Here is a 12,175-nt window from a genome sequence, read left to right as displayed (position 1 = left end):
ATTTATGGTTCCTATGAATATCAAGGTTTCATCTCCCATTTATTCAAGTAATTTCAATTGCATTTTATGAGTCAGATAATGTATACAGGGACGTAAAGCAAATAAACTTTAAGGAATATGTGTTTGTATTCAGAACACAGTTATAAACTCTTAAAATTTAGTTGAAATTCATCAACTTACTTTTTACTCTTAACTTCTCACTATTGAAAGAAAAGACCATTTTAAAATTGTGGTATTAAAGCAGACACGTTTAAATTTATTCAAGCTGAAGAAATGGCAGGTTCCAGAGCCGTAATCCGGGTCCATTTAAGTCCATCACTAGAGTAGAGATTTTCATCCAGGAGCCCTCAGACATTTACAGCTCACTTATCATCAACAAATGACCATCACCAATCCCAAGTGCCTGGAGATCCACCTGAGTACAGGAAGCACCTTCAGCAATCTAGAAGGTAGACCCCGTTCATCACAACCTCGGGTAACAGCAGAGGCCAGTGTTATTCATTACGAGAACTGAATCTTCTAGATAATAGGGTCCACTTTTTTTCTTTCTCCAGATAGACAGTTTGAAGCAATGTCTATCAGATTGCATCTTCAATGCAGATTGAAGCAAATTTTTATACGAATCAGACTCACAACAGATAACCTCTGCATCTAGTCATAGCTCTATCGTATTTCTCTCTATCAAAAGGGTATGAACTATATGAGGAAAGGCAAGATTTACAGAATTAAATGTGTACAGTGCACTGCATGGGATGAGTGTATGTGCATCTCATCTCCTTAAAGAAAGAGTTCTATGTATTCTAAGTACAATTTCTTTAAAGAAAGATATCTTGAATTTTTATTATTATAAGAAAAAAGTTCACAAGGATGAAAGGAATGCTGCATTTTTTTTTTAAACCAGGAAGGAGAATTTTGATATTGGTAGAGCAAACAAAGGGAAAGGAGTTTTTCTTACAGAGATTTTGCATGTCATCGCGCATCGATAATAAAGCGAAGTTGGAAAGGAAAGTTAGAATGCTGTAGAAACCAGTATGTTATTCCTAAAGAAAAATGATTTCTCTTGTTTAGAGTGATCCTTGAAGACAGAGCCCGAGGGGGCATAGGCTTATCGTGGTGTGATCATCGTACACATGTTATTGACACTCGTGGCCCAATCCTATAGGCCTCGCGTGTGTCCGATTTACTCTGACATCAGTATACACACAACATCAGCAAAACTTAAAACGTGCAGCATCAAGTGGGCTTTTAAATATCAAGCCTGTTCACGCAATTCAACGCAGTCATCCGTTGCAAGAGGCTGTGACGGACTTATGCTTTTTTCCAGTGCTCCTGAGCATCTTTCTTTACAACCATCCTACCCGTTTCTTTTAGATAAAGAAAAACACAACTATATTGTTTTAGATATGGAACTTGTTATAAAGATTCTGCGTACCAGGTCCTCACTAAAATTGAATATCAGTGTTTAGTAAAGGTCTCTACAATTACATATAAATTTAGAATAAGATAGTATATACAGTGGGGTTCAGATAACTGTTACTTGGGACCTAAATTTCCATAGGAGAAGTTGCTGATAGAATGAAAGTTTGAGAAACTCTAAAAGAAAAGTAAGAATGTTTTTGTTTTCCCGGAAAGAAGAACCTGGGGTAGAGGTAGGACTTAGAACTACAGGTTTCCAATACAGGAAAAAGAAAAGTAGAAAAGTTGATTCAGAGAGAATATAAGAGAAAAAGATAATGTGAGAAGAGAAAGTTCTCAAAATTGAAGTTTTGATAAATGGATAACAAATAATCTCATTGAGTACTACTTCTTACTTCAAGATTTACCTGAAAAATGTATTTAAATAACTTAAAAAGTATGGGTTCAGTAAATGTTGTCTATTGTTATCACCAAGATGATGTTTAACCTCAGTGGCATCCCTATGACGTTTATGTTGTTTTCTTTATTTTCAATTATTTACGAACCAAGCTGGTATTATCATTAGACATAGTTCATGTTAAATATATTCATGACTTCAATATTTCAAAGCAATTTTATGGACTTTTATTGTTTCATATGATCTTCTTTAAGATACTGGGGGACTGGGGGAGCTATTATTTTGTCATTTTTACAGATGAGAAAATTCTCAGGGTGCTAAATAACTTGGCTAATAAGGTCATGGAGGTAAAGGAGAGAAGCAGGATTTTAACTTGGGTTTTCTGGCCACACTCACGCTTTTCCCCTCAAACCTATCTGATAGCAGAATTTTTTGAGTCTTTTTTCATTGTCCAAACAGAGAGGGGAGAGGAGTTCTTTGTATCTTGATTCATCAGCGCCAGCTGTGATATGCACATGATTAGATCAGAAAATGTGGGCTAGATGGTACAGTGTTAACTGTATTCTTAATTTCAGGATGAGACATTATGATAATATTCATAATTATTATTTTACTATGTATCAGGCTTTTATTAGCTTATTTAATGATCAAGTACTAGCTTATATATATATATATATACATGTAAGTACAAGTATAGCTTATCTAATCCTCAAGTATTATTATCTTCATTTAATTGTTGTGTAACAAGGTGCAGAAAGATTAGTTAACCAACCCAAATCATACAACTAGATAGTGGCAGAGCCAGAAATTGATGCTGGCTCTACCTAACTTCAGCGCTAACGTATAAATGTTGTCAACTCGGGGGAAAATGCCCTAGAAATGTACCAGAGACCTTGCCCATTATATTTTACAAGGATACATATCACGAATTCTCAAATGCAGTTGGGTTTGAGGGTGAGGTTGGGGCTAGAGGTTCACATCAGAATTTTGAGGGTTTTTTTAAATAAACTTTTTATTTAGAATAGTTTTACAGAAAAGTTACAAAGAGAGTTCCAGTATATCCCCCCTCACACACACACACACACACACAGTTTGCCTTACTATTAACGTCTTAGTGTGATGTATTTGTCATAACTGTGGGTGTTATTTTGAAAAAGCTCATTCAATATTATAAAATAATTGTGTATTTGAAAAATTAAAAGTGTCTATAATTTAGACAGCAGTAGTAAAGTTTAACAAAATCCTCTCTTCCAGTGGGGATATACAGGAGGTAAAAATTCTACTTCATGTTAGAAATTTCTAACTGGGGGAGGAGAGAGAGGTATCTCCCACAAAGCGTATACCAGAAATCAGGTAATGAGATTTTTATGTGTAACATAAGGAGACATTGGTTAAAAAGTGAAAAATACTAATTTGGATGTTTGTCAAATTTTCAGCTCAGCACAAAACAAAGAGGGCTAGATAATATAATGAATGGCAGCAACAGGAGTTGAAAGGATTGAAAGGGAAATTTAATAAGAATTCAAATTATTGTACTTAGGTCTAAAAATCAACTGCGTAAGAATAGAATGAGGAAATGTGTGGCCCAGCAGAATAGGGTGGTTCTCAACCTCCGTTGCTCATTGGAATCATCTCAGGAGCTTTAAAAAGTACTCAAACCACCCCCAGAGGTTCTGATTTCATTGGTCTGGGGTGCAGGCTGATGGCGTTACAAGCTTCCAAAGCGACTCTAATGTGTAACCAAGGTTCAAAACCACTAATTTAAAGGTTTTCGTTAATGCAGTGGTTCTGATGCTATTGGCCGGTTATGGAACATTTATTTTTTTAAAACCACCTCGGTGATTGCAATGAGCAGTCAGAGCTGATCACCTATAGGATATCAGAAAGCTTAACACAAGTCCATGGAGAGATATTACTTCAAAAATCTGTTGCTCATCTGCTTCCAACAAAATATTAATAGAAGTGTGGTATCTAGGGCAGAGAAAGTAGTTCCTCTCTACTTTTCCAACTGAAATAGCACACCCAGCTCTGCCACATTTTAAGAGGCATATTGACTAATTGAATTGAAGACTAAAGGCCATATCATCTCTGATGGACAATTAAAAAATGACATGATAGTTGTCTTTAAATATTTTTAAAGGGCTGTTATGTGGAAGAGAGATTCAATTTTTTTGCCTTTGTGTCTTCTAAAGGGTGGAAATTTAAGGGAGGAAAATTCAGCTCAGTACGAAAAATAACTTGCTACTAAAATGGACTTTCTGAATGCCATCATTGGAGTTATCCAATCAAAAATTGAACAGTATCTTCACTAGGATCCTGGAGAGCATTCCTGTATATATGTACCTTCCGACTTAACACCTAGATTGTAGTGTGTGTGAAGGCCACATCCATATTCTCTGTTCTCTTTTTCCACCAACAGCAGTGGCCCAGTGCCCTGAGCAGAGAAATTCCTTAATAGTGCATTTATTGACTCTGTGAATGTTGAATTTACGTTTGTGTATTTTAGCAGTAAACCAAAAGCCGTGCCTGCAGCGCAGAGTGAAAGGCATTCGTACCAATTCAGATTTGCTTTTAACTTTACTTAAAATACACAGTTGTTGAGCCAAAGAGAAATTATTTGGCTTCAAATTGTCTGATGACCACAGTGCCTTATTTACCTTCTCACCTGTCTCGAAAGTGGTTTTGTAAAAACTCGCCTACACATCTGGAGGCTCACTCTGTTTCCTCACCCTCACCCTTCTAGCGCACACTGCCTCCAGAGCCCCCTTTCCCTTTCCTGTCCGCCTGCCTTTTTCAGACCATCGGCGTGTTCAGCCCCAGTCGACTGCAGCAGGGTCTGGCTGCTCATTTCACTGCAGCCACTGCCGCTATCCACTGATCACCATGGCTAATCAGATGGTGTGACAGTCTGCACCAATCATTAAGATGACCCAAATTAACAGTCTGGCCATGTCACAGTACATTCATTCCACATATCCAGACATAGCCTAAGTGTGAGGCAGAAATTTGGATGTGCTTATTTGTGGTTGCGTTGTAACATGCATTATTGATTGTCATGAACGGCTTCAGCTCTTTAAATCTGCAAATGAGAATCATCTGTCAATTAGTACAGCCAGCAGTGAGCTATGAGGGCAGAAGAGAGAGTGTATATATTCCTTTTTCTACCAGCATTTCCTCTCCTTTGCCATATTCCTTCCCCGTCACATTATAAAGCATCTTAGCTCAACATACTCCCCAGCTTTTTGCTTAGAAGGGATACTTAATCAGAATATTTTTATATCCTGCAAAGAGAAATCTCCCTGGCCAAGTGAAGAAGACAGGGCAGGCTTTGAATTGTAAGTTCACTGTGGGAATTCTGGAATCCAGTTCCCTGGTGATACTAGTCAGTAAAGTTCACTTCTTAATAAAACACAGGCAGCCTTATCTTAATCACAATTGCAATTGTTGGCACCTTGCAGTGCCTGGTGTAAATTACCCCCCAAATATTTGCATTCTTGATAGCCATTTTTCTACAATGCGTTTAGTAAGTAGAGGGTCCTATTACCTGCTAAATGTAAGTATAAATTAACAACCCATTATGCACAAGTTTTATAAAACATTTACAGATAGAGATCATGTTTAATTAAAATTAACTTGCATATGAAAGCCAAGTGCACTAATGATCACAATGACCTTTTATTACCTGCAGTCCCTTGTTTTGGCTGGAATGATTGACAGCTTGCTGTTTGGCTACCATGTTGAATTTCAGCTGACAAGACTTTTCATTTTAACTCAATTTGCCCGCCTATCACAAGCTGGTGGCAGGCCAGACCCAAGTCACCCAGCTTTGCCTCAGCAGCTTGCTCTAGTTCTCATTAGTACGCATTTATTCAGTGGAAATTGGAAGACAAATGCTTGAAGGCATGTGAACTAAGTATAGCAAATTAGGTTTAAAGACTGAATATTTATAAGTGTATGGAAAGTTTTTTTTTTTTTTTTTAAATTCTAGAGCGAATTGAGAACTGAGTGCTAGCTTTGGTATAAAAGAAATGAAGATAGAAGGGGGAAAGAAGATTCTAAGAATAACAATACTATCAGGTTTTTCTTTCCATTTTGGAAATATGTAAAATCTCTCTGACAACACCTTATCAAACCAACCTGGCCTCTCTTCCGTGGAGCGCTTGCACAATGAAGTTTAGCACCTCGAGTGTGAGAAGGGGGGAAAAAATGCGGGTCATGTTCATCTGTTGCTTGGTTATCCCTTGGTATGTTTTCAATTGCCTTGTTTGTTCGGCACTAGCACAGAAACAGATGTTGCTCCGCCATGCAGGGTAATTTACTGTGCAGCATGGAAGGCCTCCCAGGGCCCAGCTGGTCTGTCAGTGGCACTGGCTGGTGTCTGCTCAACTATGACAACTACAAGTAGAGGCTGCAATTTTTTTTTTATTGTGCAGTTGTCATTCTTCTCAACGTATATATAGCCCTGCCTGCATTCTTCCTGGAGCTGGCGGCAAGGCTGTGGCTTTTGTGTCTGTACGTTGTAACGCAGAGCCACGGGAGCTCCCCTCTCCTTTGTGGATAATAATGCCACTCATTCCTTTTGTCCTCCGATGAGTCTCAACATGATCGCTGCGATCCAGAGCCAACCTCGTCTCGCGCACATAACCGGTCCTGGAAGGTAAAACAGATTTGTCATTTATGACCTGACCGCTAAGCCACACTTTGTGCTCCATTATTGTGATTAACTTCTGCATAAGATACGCTTGCCCAATTGTCATTTGTGATACCGCAGTGGGCGCAAGCTGCCACACTTCCCGCGAGCACGTCAGCCAATGGGATGTGACCGTGTTATTCGGATGCCTGCCCTGTCACAGTGGCCACCCCACAATTATTTTGCTTTTGTATTTCTTCTTCCCACACCACTCCTGGACCTGGTGGGTGCACAGCACTGCTGCATATGTCAGCTACCATTTCACACCACAAGCTAAAATGATGTTATGCTGCTGTTGATTCAACATGAGCCAGCAGCAGTACACGGGAAGCTGACCCTTGCTTTTCACCATAGAAATGTTGGTCGCTTGTGTCCTGCCAGCTGAAATCCGTCGTGTCAGGTGCCTTGTGGCTATCTGCAGTGGAGTCCATGTTCCAAAACCAAAGTTCTTTTCTGGCCCTGTCACCAACAAACCGATTTGACTCTTCCTGATTATAATAACGAAGGCAGTCCAGAAGAATATGCACAGCCTCACTGTACGTCATATCGAATCACCACACTGGCCACACAGAGCTGACCGCAGCCTCATTTCTTTAGACAAATGAATGCTTAGGGAGAAACCTCCTGGGAGAAGGTCCCCAAAGCTACTTGATAGCCCTATGCAAGCTGTGCATAGATTTCAATTTGGGGGAAATAGCATTTATTTTTATTTTTTGCCTGACGCAAGCCCTCACTGACCTGCCCGCCTCTATAATCTAATAATTGGTTATTCTACATTTCAGACCTTTGCTGAACACTAAGAAACTGGCCTCTGTGTGTGTGTGTGTGTGTGTGAGAGAGAGAGAGAGAGAGAGAGAGAGAGAGATTCTAAATTGCAAGCCATAAATACAACCATTTGTTACCATGTGAAGGGGGAGAGAACGCTCAATTTGGAGCTCTTTTTTCGCATTGCTGATTAGAGAGAATCAAGCTTTTTCTTCTAAGACCCATTCACGCTGGTGAAAACATAGTCAGTTTTGATTATGAAGGCAAAGATGCAGACCTAGACAGGAGCTGCATGCTGATATGCATGCTATCAGAATGATTTATGCAAATTATGCATATTATTCCCAAAGGAATTCCTCCTCAAACTGCCAGGATAAATTGCCGGAAATTAGCCATAAAATCTGTCGTGCTAGGAGCAAAAGGTGAAGGCCACTGGGAAAGCAAGGACGTTCAGCTTCTGGAATCTTCCAGGTTATGATGGTGGCTGTTATTTTCCCTGGATGCTGGGGGAAATATGGTTTTCTTCGGATTCCTATTAAAGTATTTTCCCTTTGAAATTTTTCCAGCAAATGCTGACTCACATTTTATTTACAACCAGCATAAAAGAAATTGTTAAGCTATCTCAGAAAGCACTACTACAATTACTTTACTATTAACTGCCTAAGTGGTTAGTAAATGCCTAAGCCTGGCTTTGAAGGCATCACTGTTCCGAAGGTTGGTGAAATAACCCACCAGTGGTGTACTTTAACTGGGATACGGTTTTAATTTCCAGTGCGTATGCCCCAACACAGACTTCCTCTCTTGCAGATCATTCTTGCCTACGAAGTTCCTAATTAATGACTTTCTGCCCCAGTACAGCGCTGTTGTCTCCTGCCTGTGAAATGCCCCGAGCTTTGGGGGCTGGGCCACAGCTGTCTCATCCCTCCCCTCCTCACTCCCGTTCAGAGCCCCCATTGGCTCCTTCCTGGTGCTCAATGGATCTGATTGGGAAAGGATTTCCCTGTCAATCACAGCTATTGTTTATGCGCTTTAATGGCAAATTGCGAGCACTTTTCAGGAGCAGTCACATTTTAATAAAATGTTGCTTGTTTCTTTCAGAAAGCACCATTCTTGAGGTCTTGCGACTATGCTCCTTTTCTGGCATCTTTCGCGTCGTTCAAGAGGACTTGACACTACACTTAGAGAGCCAGGACTGCTGTCTGCGAAAGGGAGACTTTGTAGGCATCTTTCCTCCCGTCTTACATTATGACCCTGAAATCTTTGAAGCTCCAGAGGTAAATAAACATCACGCCGGTATTGCTCCCTCTTAGATACTGCACGCACATTCCTCTCCCTCGTGATCGCTCTTTCTCTTACCATCTTGTTCCAGAAAGAATTTGAGAGAGCTTAATGACTCCTGTTTTTCCTTCCAATGGGAACATTTTCCTATTTACTGAAAGGTTTCCTTAAGGATCTCTCTTTCAAAGGTTTCACGATCTATAAAGAGAAATACAGCGATGAGACTAAACTCCAGTTCCCTCAACTGAAAGGAACGTTGATACCTTGATGGACACTATTCACTTGAGGCCTAAATTAAGTTTTGCTTGGCAGAGAATTATTAAAACCCATGGAGGGCTAGCTATTGACAGGTGGCTTAGAGAATAAATAATGACTCTTCTGCTAAGTGTTTCCAGAGTGGGGTTGACTGTCCCAGAGTCAGATACCGTCCTTGCCAGAGTTAAGCTCATCTACTTTTTCACCTCTTACTAAAGGTATGTGCCCCTTCTTGATCAATTAGGATGGCATTATGAACTTGAGATTGTGAAGCTGCTGCTCACAGGTAAAGCTCTGAGGGTAATTGTGTCATCTCCTTGTATTTTTTTCTGAAGCTGGAGTTAATGAATATCAAAGACTGGAAATTAATCCACCTTGGCTCATCCCTTAATACCACTTCAGAGGTTCACCACCTGCATGCAAATTGAGCAGAGTCATCTTCTGCCTGTGCTTCTCAGGAAGTCACGTTGTTGCTGCAGTGGTTTTTGTGTATAAAATGCCATGTTTCAAAGGGAAACTTCTGTGCTCTTTTTGAGCAGTTTAGAGCTGAACCACTTTTAAACCCCGTTTCTAAGATGTTTTTCAGCCAGGCTGGATTAAAATCTTGTTGAATTTTGGAAATTAATAAGAAAAGGACAAACTTCAAATACAATGAGATAATTAGCATTTATTTCATCAGCAAAGGCAAAATTGTTTAAGTGAGGGGAGAATGTACATATGGTTTCTGTGTATTTCAGAAGAGGCGTTATGTGAATAATGATAACAGATCAGAAGTAGGGTATTGGTGAGTGAATGAACATTTTTGCAGACAACAGGCTTCATCTCCACGTTTGTAAATATCAAAAAAAAAAAAAAGAAATTCCCTACGGAACTAGGTGGTCAATAAGTAAAGCAAGTAAATAGCTAATATTTGAAAAATATTTTAAAATTTAAAAAGTTTCATTTCTATCTACAATTTTTAATTTCTGCTTAGTATTTTTATTATGTGATTATCCTGCTAGTCATCAAGTTTATTATTCATGTCACAATAGTAAAATCAACATTAAAGTTATCAAAAAATAATAAATGTTTACCAAACACCACCGTTGGTAAGGTCTTAGGGATCCTCCTGTTCTCTACCCCCAACCCTGCCACCATGATGGAAAAGACCGTGAGTTAGACTTCTAGGAATTTAAATATCAAAGCTAAACATTTGAAAGTGTGTCGATTTATACTTTTCCTGTGGCATGCTAAATATCAATGCCCAAACTTTACATCATAAAGAGTAGTCGGACGGGTTTGCCTCATACTAAATCCGTGGGAAGAACAAAATTGCAGTATTGTGAACTCTGACTTAGCATCATTAGGGCAGCTCTAGCTTGAGTTGAAGAGCATTCTCTATTATTTACTAGACTTAACATTAGCCAACTATGCCTGACTAATGTTCAAATCAACTAGCTGATTTTTGCTATGGTATTGTTCCCTTGAAATTAGTTGCGGAATGCTGATAGTTACCGGCACAGAGAAAAAATGGTATCGTTCAGAACCAATTCTATATGCTTTGACAAGGCCTTATGTAATCATTCACTCTATAAACATTTACTGAGCACTTACCACTCTCAGGCTTATGGATTGATTCCTTTTGTTCTTAATCACTTAGGATGGCAATAAGTAGATGGTATAGAGGCTCGTGTAACAGATGCCCATCCCAAAACAATCATGCACTAACAGTAAGAAAAGAGAAGAAAGTTCTGGAAAATTCCATCCTTGGTCTTTGTCACGGACAGCACTATCCCAGGAGCTCATCCGAAGTTCATACTCCTCACTGCCTGACTTTTGTACCCTACAGATCTTGAATGAGAAGACCAGCCCTTAGATATAGAAAGTAGCCAATAGCTCTTAGGCTAAAATCATGAGGAAGACCAACTCCAGATATAAGTATAGTTATTCTCAGAGGACATGGAACCTGAGGTGCCTTCGTGGAACATTGGTTCCCCCCAACCCAATGAGGCATGGTTTCAGGATGTTCAAGCCCAAGAGACCCTAGAGTATTTCATTCTAGAAACAGGTTATATCTTCCTTCACCCATCTCTCTATTGTTGAATGCCTCTCTTGTCCACCGAGAGACTCCAGGTGACTCCACAGTAATCCCCCTTAATCACCTCTTCTTTGCCCCTGATTCCCACCTCATTCCTCAGAGAATCTGCCACTGCTCACTCTGTGGCCTGGGTGTACCTTTGTTATGCGGCACACCCCACGGTATTTTGCAATTACTTGTTTGCCTGTGTGTCCATATACTGTAAGTTCCAGGAGGGGAGAGACCTTGTCCTTACCTTCTCTGAATTCTCAGTGCCTGGCATGCAGGAGACCCATAGAAGGAAATAAATAGGAGGTGCTGAGATGGATGAATGTTCTGAAAGTGAACATATACTTCAGTTGAAACGTTAAATCACTACAGATATCGCACATTCAGATGTGTACTGGGCCTAATTAGATCCAGTAGATGAGGTGGCTTGTGTGTAAATATAGCAATACTATCAGGAGTGGTGAGATCTCTGGTGAAAGGACAGCCCAGGAGGCATCTAAGGGAGACCACGTGGCTACTTTGGAACCAACCCTCAGTCCTTAACAAGCATGTAGACCTGATGCGACCAAGTCATTTTTATTATTTTTTTTAAACTTCAGATTCCTGGGTGAAGCTTAGAATTTTTAAACGTTTGGAGAAATTAAGTTTAAAACGCAATGTAGGCTAAACAAAAAATGTTTGGGAACCTAATTGGGCCTGTAAGCTAGCAACACGTAAACTGTGTTAAGAAGTATTCTTTTCCTGAATATGGGTTCCTTAGCTTATTGTAATGTTAGCCAGTCGGGTGGCACGTGCTGATGTGGAAAAGAAAATTGGCACGTGAAATTAAAACAATGAGAGAGAGCAAGAGGAACCACCTGTTCCCAATTCTCTTTTCTTTCTTTATCGGTCTAAATGCTACCCAAGAAAATCTAGATGATCTCTTAATTAACTAGGAATGGATACTTTTTAAAAATTTTATGAAGGCTTCTTCAGATTTGTCAGTTGTCAGCCAGAATTCTAGCCACTGGCTCTCAAGTGATCAGTAAATGGTGATGATTACTTTTCTGCCAAAATGCAGCATCCAAAAATAGAGCTATGGAGAAGACCAGATCTATTGGTTGGTTTTTCTATGGAGGTGCTGAGGTATAAAGGGCTGGGCCATAGGGAAGAAACAGCCAACATTTAAGATGGTAACGCATTACCTTAACCATTTAGCCTCCTAAAGTAAGGACACAGGGAAACAACAAAGTAATTACAAAGCCTTTGACGTACCCCCAACCCCCCGCCAAGGCTCTGAAGACGAAAAGCCTTATTTCACCTCATGCAA

General features: G+C 39.8%; 1 protein-coding gene across 3 annotated transcripts in view; it reads left to right on the top strand.

Annotated features, from left to right (window-relative positions):
* CYP7B1 (cytochrome P450 family 7 subfamily B member 1) overlaps positions 1-12,175 on the top strand; it is a 183,719-nt gene that overhangs the window by 162,475 nt on the left and 9,069 nt on the right. For all 3 annotated transcript variants that reach the window (XM_019925266.3, XM_073794450.1, XM_073794449.1), the window contains one exon: positions 8,367-8,542. In XM_019925266.3, the coding sequence (XP_019780825.2) occupies positions 8,367-8,542 (176 nt within the window). The remainder of the gene's footprint in view (positions 1-8,366; positions 8,543-12,175) is intronic.

Source organism: Tursiops truncatus, chromosome 17, assembly GCF_011762595.2.
Source record: "Tursiops truncatus isolate mTurTru1 chromosome 17, mTurTru1.mat.Y, whole genome shotgun sequence".
In the NCBI taxonomy this organism is placed as follows: domain Eukaryota; kingdom Metazoa; phylum Chordata; class Mammalia; order Artiodactyla; family Delphinidae; genus Tursiops; species Tursiops truncatus.
Note: the sequence above shows the minus strand (reverse complement) of the source record. Positions and strands in the feature narration are given on the sequence as shown.